At 37.0% G+C, this 14,639-nt stretch overlaps 1 protein-coding gene across 2 annotated transcripts in view; it reads right to left on the bottom strand.

Annotated features, from left to right (window-relative positions):
• LOC141555042 (STE20-like serine/threonine-protein kinase) overlaps positions 1 to 13,811 on the bottom strand; it is a 63,087-nt gene extending 49,276 nt beyond the window's left edge. For both annotated transcript variants that reach the window (XM_074287597.1, XM_074287598.1), the window contains exon 1: positions 13,102 to 13,811. In XM_074287597.1, coding sequence (XP_074143698.1) covers positions 13,102 to 13,248 — 147 coding nt within the window. In that variant the 5' untranslated portion in view covers positions 13,249 to 13,811. The remainder of the gene's footprint in view (positions 1 to 13,101) is intronic.
• Between the last annotated feature and the right edge of the window lie 828 nt (positions 13,812 to 14,639).

Here is a 14,639-nt window from a genome sequence, read left to right as displayed (position 1 = left end):
TTTGCTCTTAAAGAATTTATATTTTCATGAGAAAGATAAGATGCAAAAACTATGCACATAAAGAAACATATATAGTATATACATATTAAATATATTACCTATTATTAATATATATTTTTGTGTATGTATCTATTATGTATGTATATAAAGATATATATATCTTTATATATGTAAAAATGAAAGGTAATCTTAGAGAAGGCATTAACATTAAGGGAGAGCAGCAAGAAACTGATTTTAATCATTTAAAGGAAGGCCAGAGACCTAAGCAGAAAGAGTAGGCAGTAGAGAGTATAGGTCATGGGCAACAAGGGACAGATATCACTACTCCATTAGTCACTGGACCTCAGGCATGATGGCTTTAGGACCAATGGAGGGTGAAGGAGCAGGTGTCAACTGGTAGCTGAAGAAGTTGTTCTTGAGCCTTGGCTCTCCTATCTTTAGCTTTATGGGAGATGACTGTAGTCATCACTCTCACTGGGGTAGCATGTCAATACCCCACCTTAGGACCTGGAACCCACACTTGTACCCTAGAGTAATGAGTTGACATTATACCCAAAATTAGCTGGATTATTGATGCATTAGGGCAGCCCATTGGGGCAATTCTACAAATAGATGGACAGGGGTGTAAAACACAAGCATATTGCCTCAAGAAAAGCTAGACTCAAACCAAATCAGCAGACTATCCATATTCTCATCACTGTTCTCAGGCTCCATGCTCTCTGTGTCTTCTCAACCTATATGGTCTTGTCCATATATTCTTTCAAATTCCTTTGGAAAATTTACCTAACCCAATGGAATCCTTCCTCTAGTCTAGATTCTTAAATATTTTTGTCAGTCAATAAACAAGCACTTATTAAGTTTTTACTATGTGCAGGAATTGTATGAAGGACTAGATATGCTAAGAAAGACAAAAATACTACCCTCAAGGATTTCCTGTTGTAATGGGGGTAATCACATGCAAATAACTGGACATGTAAAATTATACAGTATAAATGGAAGACTATCTCAGAAGGAAATGACTGCGAAAGGCTTCCTCAGTAAACTGGGAAAATGTTTTTTTACATCGAAGAGTTCTGATAAAGGCCTCATTTCTAAAATATATAGAGAATTGACTCAAATTTATAAGAATACAAGCCATTCTCCAATTGATAAATGGTCAAAGAATATGGCAAATTTCAGATGAAGAAATTAAAACCATTTCTAGTCATATGAAAAAATGCTCTGAATCACTATTGATCAGAGAATTGTAAATTAAAACAACTCTGAGGTACCACTATACAACTCTCAGACTGGCAAAGACGATGGGAAAAAATAATGATGAATGTTGGAGGGGATGTGGGAAAACTGGGACACTAATACATTGTTGGTGGAATTGTGAACTGATCCATCCATTCTGGTGAGTAATATGGAACTATATGCAAAGGGCTATCAAACTGCATACTCTTTAATCTAGCAGTGTCTCTACTAGGCCTGCATCCCAATGAGATCATAAAAAGACTCAAAAATGCAAAAATGTTTGTAGCAGCCCTTTTTGTAGTGGAAAGGAATTGGAGACTGAGTGGATGCCTATCAGTTAGGGAATGGCTAAATAAGTTATGGTACATGAATGTAATGGAATATTATTGTTCTGCAAAAAATGACCATCAGGATATTTCAGAAAGGCTTAGAGAGACTTACATGAACTGATGCTGAGGGAACTGAGTAAAACCAAGAGAACTTTGTCCATGGCAATAACAACATTATGTGAAGATCAATTGTGATGGACATGGCTCTTTTCAATAGTGAGGTGATTCAAGTCAATTCCAATAGATTCGTGTTGGAATGAGCATGTACTCATCATTACTAGAGACCATTATTTCAATTCTTGCACAAAAAGGCATGAAATAAATATTTTTGAATTGAATTATCTATAACGAATATGTATTGCTGCTAAATATTTAGCCCAAATCTATGTTTTCAAATAATAATGGTCTATACATTTAAAAAAATCTTCTAAATTGTTCACAATAGAATCTTATGGTATTTCTTATTGAAATGAGTTGTCTTCTTTATACAAAATATATGATTTCTTTAACTCTTTCCCTTCCTCTCCTTTCCTTCTTTTTTTCTTCTTCCCTTCTTTTTCTCAATCTTTCATTTTCTTTCTTTGTTTTTCTTCTTTCTGACTCTGCCTTTCTCTTTCTTAAAATCTGTTTGTCTTCCTCTATGTTTCTATGTTTCTATTTTTGTCTTTCTGTTTGTGTCTCCTTCTGTCTCTGTTTCTTTCTGACAGCTGTAGAAGTGTAGTATTCTTGTTAAAGTTTATTTTCCTTAATGGACACTTTCATATTTGAGCTTAACAAAATTATGAGTAAAATTATATCATATATTAAATCATTTCCAGTTCCACTCTATAAAAGTTTTCATTCTCTCCTGGAGAAAGATATTGAAACCTACAATTTACCACAAAATCCATTAAATTGTTGAACCCTTTGATGGAAATATAGCTTTAGAGAGAAATTCTCAAGCCCCTATAGAATCCAGTTAAAAAAAGATTGCTTTATGATAGAGGATTGGAAGAGGAAAATGGATTTTTTTCTAATTATGTTTTTTCTTTGTTAAACATGCTATTTGAGAATTAATGCAACTGCCTTTAAGACTCTGGGTACCTCTGTCTTCATACAAAGAGGCAACAAAACATAGGGATTGAATTTAAAGAGGAAAATGTCTTTGCTGAAGAAATTTGTAAAAGCATGTATATATAGGAGAAATTCTCTTCATATATTTTACTGTGCTATTTAATTAAAAGTATTTTGCTGTAAATAAATGGGTCTTTTGGTTGTTCTAGTAAAAAAAAGTCAATGAAGGCTTGAGAACTGTGATTTTTTTGAGTGATGCTGATCCAAAGCATGCTTTGATCCTAGAGGTAGCTTTTAGGGGTGTCATGACTGAAGTGAAGGATCAGGGTATACAACATTGATTGCTAATGTACAGTGTATTAGGATACAAATATGTTGGTTTCACTGTCATTAACAAAAATAAATCAACACAGAAATCTCAGAAAACTAGTCCAGTTCATATCTTTGTTTTCCTTCCTACAAATAGCTACAAATGTTGGAATATTCTAATTTAATTGGCTCTCATGTTAATTTTTTCCCAACCTCATTTTCCATTACACTATTTTTTCTGGTTTGTAAAATGATACTCTTTGTAAGCTTTTGATGTAGTCCTCTATAATGTTTTGCAAATTAATTAATATTTTAGATTAGCTTTATCCTTGGTTGCCAAAATTCTTAACTTGGCAAAGGGAAGAAATGTTTGTTGGTTAAAGTAGTTTCTTGGCTCTCTGACTTCCTTGATTAAATTTATCTTTATCAATGTTTTAACATGCAGTTACCTTTTTTTTTTTCTTCAGTCAACAGCTTATTTAAAGAGATTTGGATCCAGCTGTTGTGATTGAATACTTTACTTTCTCATGTTTATCGTTCCTTTAATTTGACATTCATTTTGATCTTATCTCTAACCAGGCAATGATCTGATCATACAGAGGCATATAGTTCTGTAATATCTTGCACATTAGTCACTATCACACAAATGGCTGCTCTAATGTAAAATTAGTGATGGTTTTCTTATATTAAAAGAAATGATTAGTTTTCTTTTATGTTGGAACTCTAATCTGATTAAATAAATTCAATACAGATGAGAGCCTTCTTGTCAGAATTTATTTCCTTATGAAGTTCTTAATTCTTAGCATAAGGCTAACATGAGGTGAATAATGGGGAAATCCATTCAATATTTCATTTGGATATATATCTATATATGTATGTACATGTTCACCTTCTAGATCACTGCCTTGTTCTTGTCATGGCAAAGGAGTTTGTGTAGCTCAAGAAAACTATGAACTTTTTAATGCAGGGCTACATAAGAGACAGACAAGGCATAGGGGAGAGTTCTGACAAAAAATAAATTACCAGAGAAGGAAATGGCAAATCACTCAAGTATCTTTGCCATGAAACTCCTATGGACAGCACTAAAATGATAAAAGAGATGATGGTGGATGAATCCCTCAAGTTGAAAGGTTTCCAGTATGCTACTAGGAAAGGACCTAGGACAACTCCAAGTAGCTTCAGAAAGAATGAAGTGGTGGGGTCACAGCAGAAAGGAAGCTCTGATGTGGGTGTATGTGGTAACAAAATGAAAGGCTAATGCTTTAAAGGTCAATATTGTCAGAGATAGAAAGATTAAACATTAACTTCTTGTGTATGAGTGAATGTAAATCAAAGGGAACGGTTGAATTTGATGGAGTGATCATTACATATAGGTCTGTAGGCAAGAATACCTTAGAAGAAGCAGAGTAGCCCCCTTACTCAATAAGAAGGTGAGGAAAATTATGCTGGGGCATGATCTCAAAAATGACAGAATGATATCTATTTCAATCTAAGACCATTTAACATCACTGTAATACAAGTCTATGTACCTATAACTGATGTAAAAGAGACCAAAGTTGCTCAGTTCTATGAAGATTTACAACATCTTCCAGAATATCATGAAATAGAGTCTGGGTGCAGATTGAGGCATATTTTTTTTTTTACTTTTTTGTGTGTTTTCTTTCACAACATGACTAATATGGAAATATGTTTTGCATGACTGCACATGTTTAACTTCTATCAAATTGCTTGCTGCCTTGGGGAGAGGTGAAAAAGAGAGAATTTGTAAGTTAAAAATTATTTTACATGTAATTGGAAAAATGAAATATTTTTAAAAAGGAATAATATCAAAAATGTGACAGTCATCATAGGGGATTAGAAGGATAACATAATAAATCAAAAGATAACTGGAATAATAAACTAATTTGGCCTTGGAGTACAAAATAAAGCAGGGCAAAAACTGAGAAGTGTTTTGTCAAGATAACTCACTCTTTTTCAACAACCCAAAAGGAGAGACTCTCCAAAAGGACATCAAACCAGATGACCAATATAAAAATCATATTGATCATGTACTTTGCAACCAAAAATGATATAGTCAATTATAGGCTTGATATAATAGTCAGTTAAAAGACTTGGAGCTGGTTGTGGGTTCATGACAAAATCCAGACATAAATTGAAGAAAATAGAGAAAAGTGTCAGACCATACAGATATGACCTAAATAACATCCCTTATGAATATGAAATGAAATTATGAATAGATTTAAAGTATTATGTCTAGTAGATAGAGTGCCTATAACCTATGGACAGAGAGAAGTTCACAATATTGTACAGGAAGCAGCAACAAAAAAAATAACCAAATAAAAGAAAGAGCAAGAGCGCAAAATGACTGTCTTATCAGGCTTTATAAATAGCTAAGGAAAGAAGGAAAGTAAAAAGGAAAGGAGAAAGGGAAAAATATACCCAATCTAATGTAGAATTCGAAAGAATAGCCAAGAGAAATAAGGTTTTCTCAAATGACTAATGTAAAGAAATAAAAGAAAATAATAGAAAAGGAAAGATAGATCTCTTCAAGATCATTAAAGATATCAAGGCAATGTTTCAATGAAAAATAGGCCTGATAAAAACAAAAATGGTAGGGACTTAGGAAGAGGTAGAAAACAGAAGAGATTAAGAAGTGACAAGAATACACAAAAGAATTCTAAAAGAGCTTAAATAATTGATAATGACAACAGTATGGTTGCTGCTGTAGAACCATAAATCCTAGAGAATGAAGTTAACCTGAACCTCAGTACATATTGCTAACCATAAGGCTAGTGGAGGTGATAGAATTACAGCTGAGCTACTCAAAATCCTGAAAGATGTTTTTGTTAAAATGCTGCACTCAACATGGCAATAAATTTGGAAAATTCAGTAGTGGCTACTGGATTTGAAAAGATCAGTTTACTTCCCATCCTAAAGAAGGGCAATGCTAAGGAATGTTCAAATCACTAAACAATTGTAAGCAAAATGGCTGTCTTATCAGGCTTTATACCTGCATTACCAGCAAAGTTATGTTTAAGATTCAGCAAATTGGGCTTCAGTAAGATGTGAACTAAGAATTATCAGAAAAGCACAGGTTTTTAAAGAAGCAGAGGAACTAGAGACCAAATTGCCAATATTTGCTCGATTATGAAGAAAGCAATGGAGTTTCAGAAAAAAAACATTCTACTTCTGATTCATTGATTACACTAAAGCCTTTGGCTGTATAGATCATGTCAAAATGTGGCAAGTTGTCAAGAAGATGGGAATACCAGATCATGTTACTTGTCTCTTGAGAAACCTGCATATGGACCAAGAAATAACAGTTAGAACTAAACATGCAACAACTGATTTGTTTAAAATTGGGAAGGCAAGGCTAGCCAGTTGGTGTGGTGGGTAGAGCACCAGTCCTGAGGACCTGAGTTCAAATCTGACCTCAGATACTTAACACTTCTCGTCTCTGTGATCCTGGGCAAGTCACTTAACCCCAATTGCTTCAGTAAAAAAAAAATAAAATTGGGAAGGGAGTATGTATGATGAGGTTCTATATTGTCACCTTATTTACAATTTACATACAGATTACATCATGTGAAATGACAAGCTGGATGAATCTAAAGCTAGAATTAAGAATGCTGGGAGAAATATCAATTATCTCAGATATTCAGATAAGATCACTCTGATGGCAGAAAGTGAAGAGGGCTAAGAAGCCTCTTGGTGAGAGTGAAAGAGGAGAGTGAATAATCTGACTTGAAGCAAGCAAAAAAAAGCAAGATCTTAGCAACAGGTCCCATCACCTTCCTGGCAAATAGATGGAGAAGAAATGGAAGCAGGGTCAGATTTTATATTCGTAAGCTCAAGGATCACTGCACATGGCAAACTAAAACATGCTCCTTGGATGCAAAGCTATGGCATATCTGGACAGTCTTCTAAGAAGCAAAGACATACCCTTGGCAACCAAAGTTCATATAGTCTAAGCTATGGATTTTCCATTAGTAATCTATGTTTATGAGAGTTAGACTATAAGGAAATCTGAGTGCTACAGAACCAATGCTTTTGGATTATAGTGCTGGAGAAGACTTCTGAGAGTTACTTATAGCTCAAATAAATCACTATTTTAAAAGAAATTAATTCAGACTATTCATTAAAAGGACAAATAAGAAGTTGAAGCTTAAACAGTTTGAGAAGACAGAATTCGTTGGAAAAAACCCTGATGTTGGGAAAAATTGAAAGCAAAAGAAGAGAATGGCAGAGAGAGAAATGGATAGTGTCATGTAAGCCACAAAAAAGAACCTGAATAGCCGTTAGGGGATGATGAAGGATAGATAGAAGGACCTGGCATGCGCTGGCCCATGGGGCCATGAAGAGTTTAAAATGATAGGATGAGTGAACAGAAAAAACACATACACATCTATATAATAGGATACCTAGGTGGTGCAGAGTCAGAAAGTCTCTCCTTTCTAAGTTTAAATCTGATCTCAGACATTTATTAATTGTGTGACCCCATGCAAGTCATTTAGCAAGTCATGTGGTTAAGAAGAACCTTTTTTGATTAGCAGGATAGTCAGCATCTTCAAAAAAGCTCAAATTAGCTTTAGTCATCTCTTCTCTTTAGTGTTTTCATCCAGCCTCTGGTAGTATGAAGGAATTCAGTGAGAGACTTTTCTCTAAGAGAAAGAAGTATGAGATTTTCTTCCATCTAACCCAAAGAAATGGATCCTAAGTTTGGTTTTTTGGTTCATCCATTCCTGAGTGTTCTAAGTTTAGAGAATGGAGTCTCCAACTTTGAGAAAGTCATCCACAAGGGACCCAGGCCAGATTGCACTGAGGAGCAAAGGGTGATATTCAAGACCCCAGTCCAGTAGAAGGACCAGTCATGTTACATCAGGACATAGACAGTGACAAAGAAACCAACTAGGATGTTATTGTTATAGTCCAGGGGATGAGGACCTGAACTCAGCTGTTGCAATTAGACTATATTGCTGTTACTAAGCTACAGTTATTAGATCTCTATGTTACTCCCTCATACAATAAACTCCTGTGGTTCCCAATCATTCTCAGGATCAAGTAAAAAAATCCCTTGTTTGGCTATTTAAGAACTTTGTAATTTGGCCCCTTCTTAACTTTCCAGTCTTCTTATACTTTACTCCCCTTTACACACACTGCAATCTAGTACAGTGGTCTTGCTGTTCCTCCTCTATCATTCAACCCTGGGCATTTACTTTTTAATCTTAGTGTCCTCTCTCAGAGGGAGGTTATCCATTTAATTCTGTATACATATATATATATATATATCTTGTTTGTATGTAACTGCATGTTTTCTCCTCCATCAGCTCCTTGAGAGCAAGAATTATTGTTGTTTTTGCTGTTCTTTGTATCTACAGCAGTTGTCACAGTACCTGGCACATAGTAGGTGCTTAATAAATGCTACACGACTAATTTCTTAACTTCACAGCTCTAGAGAAAAAACTCAATCGTTCTTGGTTCTAGCCTCTCCCATTTGAAAATGACATAAACAATACCTAGAGTATCTCCTCTTCACTCTTGGAGCAATTATGAGGAGCAAATGAGATCATGTAATGGAAAGTTCCTCTTAAAGCCAAAGTCCACATCACTTAAGCCATCATTGTGTTTAAATGCAATTATCTTTGGGTAGGTTAAGCCTGATCAGTCATTCCTTATCCCCAATACGTCACATTTGGCTGTAGAATTTCAGACTTCTACCAAAGGAAATCCAACATGTTTCAATTATGTAAAAAAAAAAAACATAGCATGATTTGCCACTCAATCTAGAGATGGCAACAAGGATGTTGTGGAAGGAACAGAATGCTATGGAGATGATTTGAGAAAGGGAATAAGGTCTACAAGTTGGGTTGGTGCTTGATTTATTTCTAATAAGTTCTTCATTCATACCGAAGATTGCAGTAAAACTGCTAGTATATCCCTGATGATCTATAAAATCTTAAGACTCAATTATGACTTGCTATGATTGTTTGACTTCATATCACTCATTAGATTGAAGTCCATAGTTTCAATTAAACTTTGATCCAATTAAATCAAATGAAGTCTATACTTTTTGGGCTGGCATTCAAGATCCTTCACAATCAGACTCCACTTTACTTTTCTAATTTTTTGTCCACTATTCTCTCTGTATCTTCCTGTCGAGCTGTTTTTGGGGTGCTCTGATCCTTGCTTTTTTTAATCTATAAAATATAGAAGTTTGCCTAAATGATGTCCAAGTCCTTATCATTTCTAAAAATATGATTGTATGAGCCCCAGAACCCCAAACATTTCCTGAATTTTTCCTTCTCTATTCATGTGTGAACATGTGCCTTTGTCTGCAAAGTCCACCATATACCCCATTTCTGTCCCACATTTTGTAAGGCCCTGGATAATAGGCCACAGCCTCCTTTTTTCTTGCAATCAGGTCAGGAAAAAACTGAGTTTGGATAAAACCTTAAACCTTGAGGCTTTGGCCCCCTTCACATACTATTCTAACACAATGAAGGATAGCAAAGAAAAACATTGTCCAGGTATTATTTCCTTAATTCAATCCCTGCCCAAGATGTCCTAGTCTAAGTAATTCCCTGTATCTCAGTTATGTTTTTATATCTTAACAAGCTTGTCCTTCCCTAGAATTATATTCCCTATCATACCAGAACAGACCTAACTTCCCTTATCTCCTGAGCCTGTTACATTCCCCATTTTGTTAGTACCAGGTTAATTTTTGTCTCCTGGCTCTTTTCTTTGAAGTATCTTTCTAAAGATGACAACAGCTGCAAGATGTTAGTTAAAATAGCAAGCTAATTGCATGTCTAGTTTCTGTATCTTTCTTGTAAATCCTAGTTAGTTAAAACACTATATAAGTTCTGCACCTCAGTTTCTCTATGGAAACATATCCCCATGCAGTCAGCTGGCTTATTAAACTCTCCACTTTAAAATTAAACTAGTTTCTACTCGCCTTAGTTTGAATCAATCTTTCTTTCATGTCTCAACTCAAAATGACGCCTCCTCTGTGATGCCTTCCCTGATCCCCCCAGAAGGAATCGATCTCTTATTTCATCTGAATTCACTTCATTTTATGCTTTTACTTATCATTTACTATATGTGTGTACATTTGTCATCCTTATTAGACTGTGAGCTTCGTGAGGGTGAGAATTATATTAACTTTATATTTTCCTGCCACTATGTCATACTCTACACAATTTATACCATAAATATTACAGTTCTTGCCTACATAGGTTTGAATTGTGTTTTTTCAACAAGTAGAAGTAAACCTTTAGCCACTAATTAACTGAAATAAAAATTAGACATCAATTTTATTATGCTGTGCTAAATAAGGGCTGGGAATACAAAGAAAGTTTAAAAAAATTCCCTGCTCTCAAGAACCTCACAGTCTACTGTGGGCATGCAGGAAATAGAGGCAGTTGTGAATGGAATTCTTTTGGGTAGCTCCATCTGGTCAGTGGACTTACCAGCAAGAACCAGGCTATTGATGTAAAAAGTGGTGAAAGGTGGATCTTTGGTTCATGTCAGCAAAATGAGTTGTGTTAGGTGGGCTCAGATGCCCACTTGGGAATCTAGACTGTTCCATTTTACCTGAAAATCTTCCCCTTCTCCACAATTACTCTTTGAACAATTAGAATAAGCATGGTGCCTAAGTGGGCGTCCAGAAAAAAATTATAAATGTACAAGGGACAAAAATAAGCCCTTCTCCACAAGCTTTGCTTTTGTGAGACCTTTTTTTTTCTTGTTGAAACCACACTTCATAATAACAAGAGCTGTAAACAGGAAACTGAAGGCTGGTGTGTCATTGTTCTTAGTCTCAGATAACAGGGCCCTAGAAAAGGGCTCAGGCCCCTTCCAAACTCATCAAGTGTTTCGGCTTGAAGGGACCTTATGGGTCAGCTTATCACTCCCACTCATTTTCAGATGAGGAAAATGAAACACAGAGAGAAATGTGTGCCCAAGGTCACACTAATTTAATCAGAGCTAGAAGAGATCACTCTCCTGTTTTGAAAGCATCAGTCCAGCAGTGTTCTATAATAGACAGAGGGCTGAATTTGTGAGAAAGCGCTGACAGCTGAGTGACCCCAGGCAAGAGAGTTAACCTCTCTGAGGTTCATTTTCCTCAGGTGTGAACTGAAGTTAATCATACCCATAGATAAAAGTGATCCCACAAAATGGCTCTGAGGTTCTAATGAGATCTATGCAAAGGGACTTTTTAAAAACTCTTATCTGAAATTACACCAGAGTAGGAAAGTCTGGGTGAGGAACTTGTTCTGTCATGGTCACTGGGCAACTTACAATCTTAGAATTGTCTGGGGAGAAGGAAAATGCCTTTTTGGGCCACATAGCTATTGGGTTTGAGAGGCCAGACTTGAATCTAGACTTTCTTGCCTGAGATCAGCTCTCTATTTACAAGGCCAGACACTTTGCAATTTATAAAGCAATGTTTAAATATCAGCTATTATTATTGCAGAAGATATTCAGGCAGTGTTGATTCATTCATTAATTCACCCCCCATTAAAAAGCAACCTGCTTTGTATGAGATAAAATATCAGGTACAGCCCCTGCTGTCTAAGGGGAATAAGAGAAGAGGAACAAATAAATACAAATCAGGGTTTCTCCTACCCACCCTCTCTAGTGGGAGAAGATATAGGATCCTGCTTCCCTGTGCCCTTCTGGCCCATCCCAAGAGTACTAAGATCTCCAAGACTTCATCCCAGAGGAAGCTGATTCTCTTTGAGGTATGTCTCATCCAGGTCAAATCAGCAAACATCTTCAGCCTCCCTCCCAGGGCAAAGAGAAATCACTTCTGATTGGAGGGACCAAGGAAGGCTTCCTGGAGAATGTGGCAATTGATCCGAGCCTTGTAAGATAGCCAAGAAGTAAGGAATGGGGGATTCATTAGCTTCCTCTGGGCAGAGGGGATGGCATGGGCAAAGTAAAGGGGGAAAAAGCCAGATGTGTTGAGAGAATAACAAGTTAGTTCAGTTTGGCTGGCTCATTTGTTATGTCTAAGGCTGGGATAGAAAATAGAGATAGAAATGAATTAGAACTAGGTAGAGAAAGACCTGGAGTGCCAGATTGCAGAAGATCTGAATGCTAGATTAAGGAATTTGTACTTTACTCTGTAGGCAATAGGGAGATATTGACTATTATTGAGCGAGAAGAGAAGGATACTGTTTTAGGAAGATTAATACAGTAATGGCAGATATGGATTAGAAGGGGAGAGAATGGAGGCAGGGAGGCTCATAAGGAGATTACTGAAATAGTTCTGATGAGAAATCATGAAAATAAGTTCAGGTAGTGGGAATGGAAAGGAGAGACTTTCAAGTGACATCAGAAAGAAAGACTCAATCATCAATAGGACTTGAAGATAGATTGTACCTGACATTACTGTGATGTTTCTATCACAGGTACCTACGAAGTTAGTGCAGTTGCTAGAGATGGCCAGGTCAGGAAAGAGTGATTTGAAGTAGAAGATGGTGAGTTTTGTTGGATGTGTTTGAAGAGTCAGGGGGACATTTAAGTTGCAATGACCAGTTGGCAGTTTGAAATGTGGGAAATAAAAAGTGGAGAATAGTCTGCAGAGAGGTAACAATTGAAGAGGCTGTATGTGGATGAGATCAACAAGGAAAAAAAAAAGAGGACACAAGTAAATATGGAACACTAAAAATATAAGGAAATCAGGAAAAAGTTAGGAAGTCACATATTGCAGTGGGGGCCATGGAATTCCCAGTTTTATTTTGAGTATCTGTGAGTGAAGTACCTTTATTCAGAGCAACATGTAGGCATAGTGGATAGACAGCCAGGAAGTCGTAGGTTCAAATTCCACCCTGATACCTATTAACTGATGATCCAAGCTAAGTCATTATCTTCTTTGTGTCTCATTATTCATTTTTGTAAAATAAAATCTCCAACCTATGTTCCTAATGCAAGATCTTTCTAGCAGGTAGCCAAGGGCAAATGAGACTGAGAAAAATTAGGGTTTCTCCTACCCACCCCCCTCTAGTGGGAGAAGATATAGGATCCTGCTCCCTTGTGCCCTTATGGCCCATCCCAAGAGTATTAAGATCTCCAAGACTCCCAGAGAAGCTGATTCTCCATCTGGGTCATATGAGTAAACATCTTCTCCCTCCCTCCCAAGAATTAGTCCCAGCCATAGCTTGCTTACCTTAAATACTTTCCCGAAGGCTCCGTCCCCCAGCTCTCCCACAAGTTCCCACACATCCTCAGGATTTACATCTAGTTTTATGTTGGTATAATGCTTTCCCTTCTTTTTCTCGGTTCCAAATCTGAGCAGCCTCAGGAAGAAAGCCATGGTGAGTGTTTTATCCCTCGCAGTTGCTACTGGGATGCTGTCTTCTTCCTAGGCAGGCCTTGAAATGACTGTATACCCCCCGAAGTTCAGGCGGGGCAGTGGAGGAGGAGAGATCTCTAGTCTCAAAGAGATTCTGCAGCCAGAGACTTCAGGACAAGTAATAGTCACTGAGGCCAGTCTGCTACCTTGGCCTGGTTATAACCTAGGAAACTTCAGAAACTGGAAGATTTTGGAAGAGAAGAGGCTAATAGGCATCTTAGAGGACCGTGAGGTGAATTCCCCTTTTCTCAGGTTCTAGCCCATTTCTGGAGATAAACTGTGGAGCAGTAGATAGTCCCCAGGTTGATTTAACCCATCTTCTGATCCCGGACTTGTGGACTCCAGGTCCCTCTCACACCAATCCCGTTCCTCTCATTGCTCATGCCTCTGATCCTTTCCTCCCTGACCTACTGCTCCCAGGATTCACACTACCTGGGCAGGAGGGAAGTTGGCCAGCATAGTGCTTTCTGGGGCAGGTCCCAAATACTTGGTATTTCTTTTGCCAGCAGGTCACTGAGGGCTGTTAAGACAGGAAATGAACTGCAGATAAGAGTTACGAAAGGAACACGTGAGTATGAGAGAGAAAAAGAGATACACATGTACATTCACAGATGGCTGACAGCAGATGTTTTAGGGAGAAACTTAGAGTGAATTTGTTCCCTTCTAGTTTCAAAAGAGTTTTGGTGGCAGGGTCCTGGCTCTTCCCTGGCTCTGAGTAGTTTTAACTGTTTCTAGTTGTCTATAGCATAAAATCCAAATGTCTAATCTGACATTCAAGGTTCTTGACCTACATTTCCTACATGACCTACATTCAGGTTTCTCTTATTTCCCAAATGTGAGAAATGGATACTTCTGTCTTATTTTTCACATTTCCCAAGCTCATATCCAATCTTTTTCTTTTTCTTTTTTTTTCTTTTTAGAGGCAATCTGAGGGTCCCATTACTAGTAATTGTCTTAAGTCACATTTGAACTCAGATCCAGTGGCATAGGTTAGGTTCACAGGGCAAGATAGTGAATAAAAATAGCAATCTAATCTTTGACAAACCCAAAGATCCCAAATTTTGGGATAAGAATTCATTATTTGACAAAAACTGCTGGGAAAACTGGAAATTAGTATGGCAGAAACTAGGCATGGACCCACATTTAACACCACATACTAAGATTAGATCAAAATGGGTCCAAGATTTAGGCATAAAGAACGAAATCATAAATAAATTGGAGGAACATGGGATGGTTTACCTCTCAGACTTGTGGAGGAGGAAGGAGTTTGTGTCCAAGGGAGAACTAGAGACCATTATTGATCACAAAATAGAACATTTTGATTACACCAAATTAAAAAGTTTCTGCACAAA

The sequence above is a fragment of the Sminthopsis crassicaudata genome, chromosome 2, assembly GCF_048593235.1.
Source record: "Sminthopsis crassicaudata isolate SCR6 chromosome 2, ASM4859323v1, whole genome shotgun sequence".
Taxonomy (NCBI): Eukaryota; Metazoa; Chordata; class Mammalia; order Dasyuromorphia; family Dasyuridae; genus Sminthopsis; species Sminthopsis crassicaudata.
The sequence above is the reverse complement of the archived record's forward strand: the minus strand, read 5'-3'. Positions and strand labels throughout refer to the sequence as shown.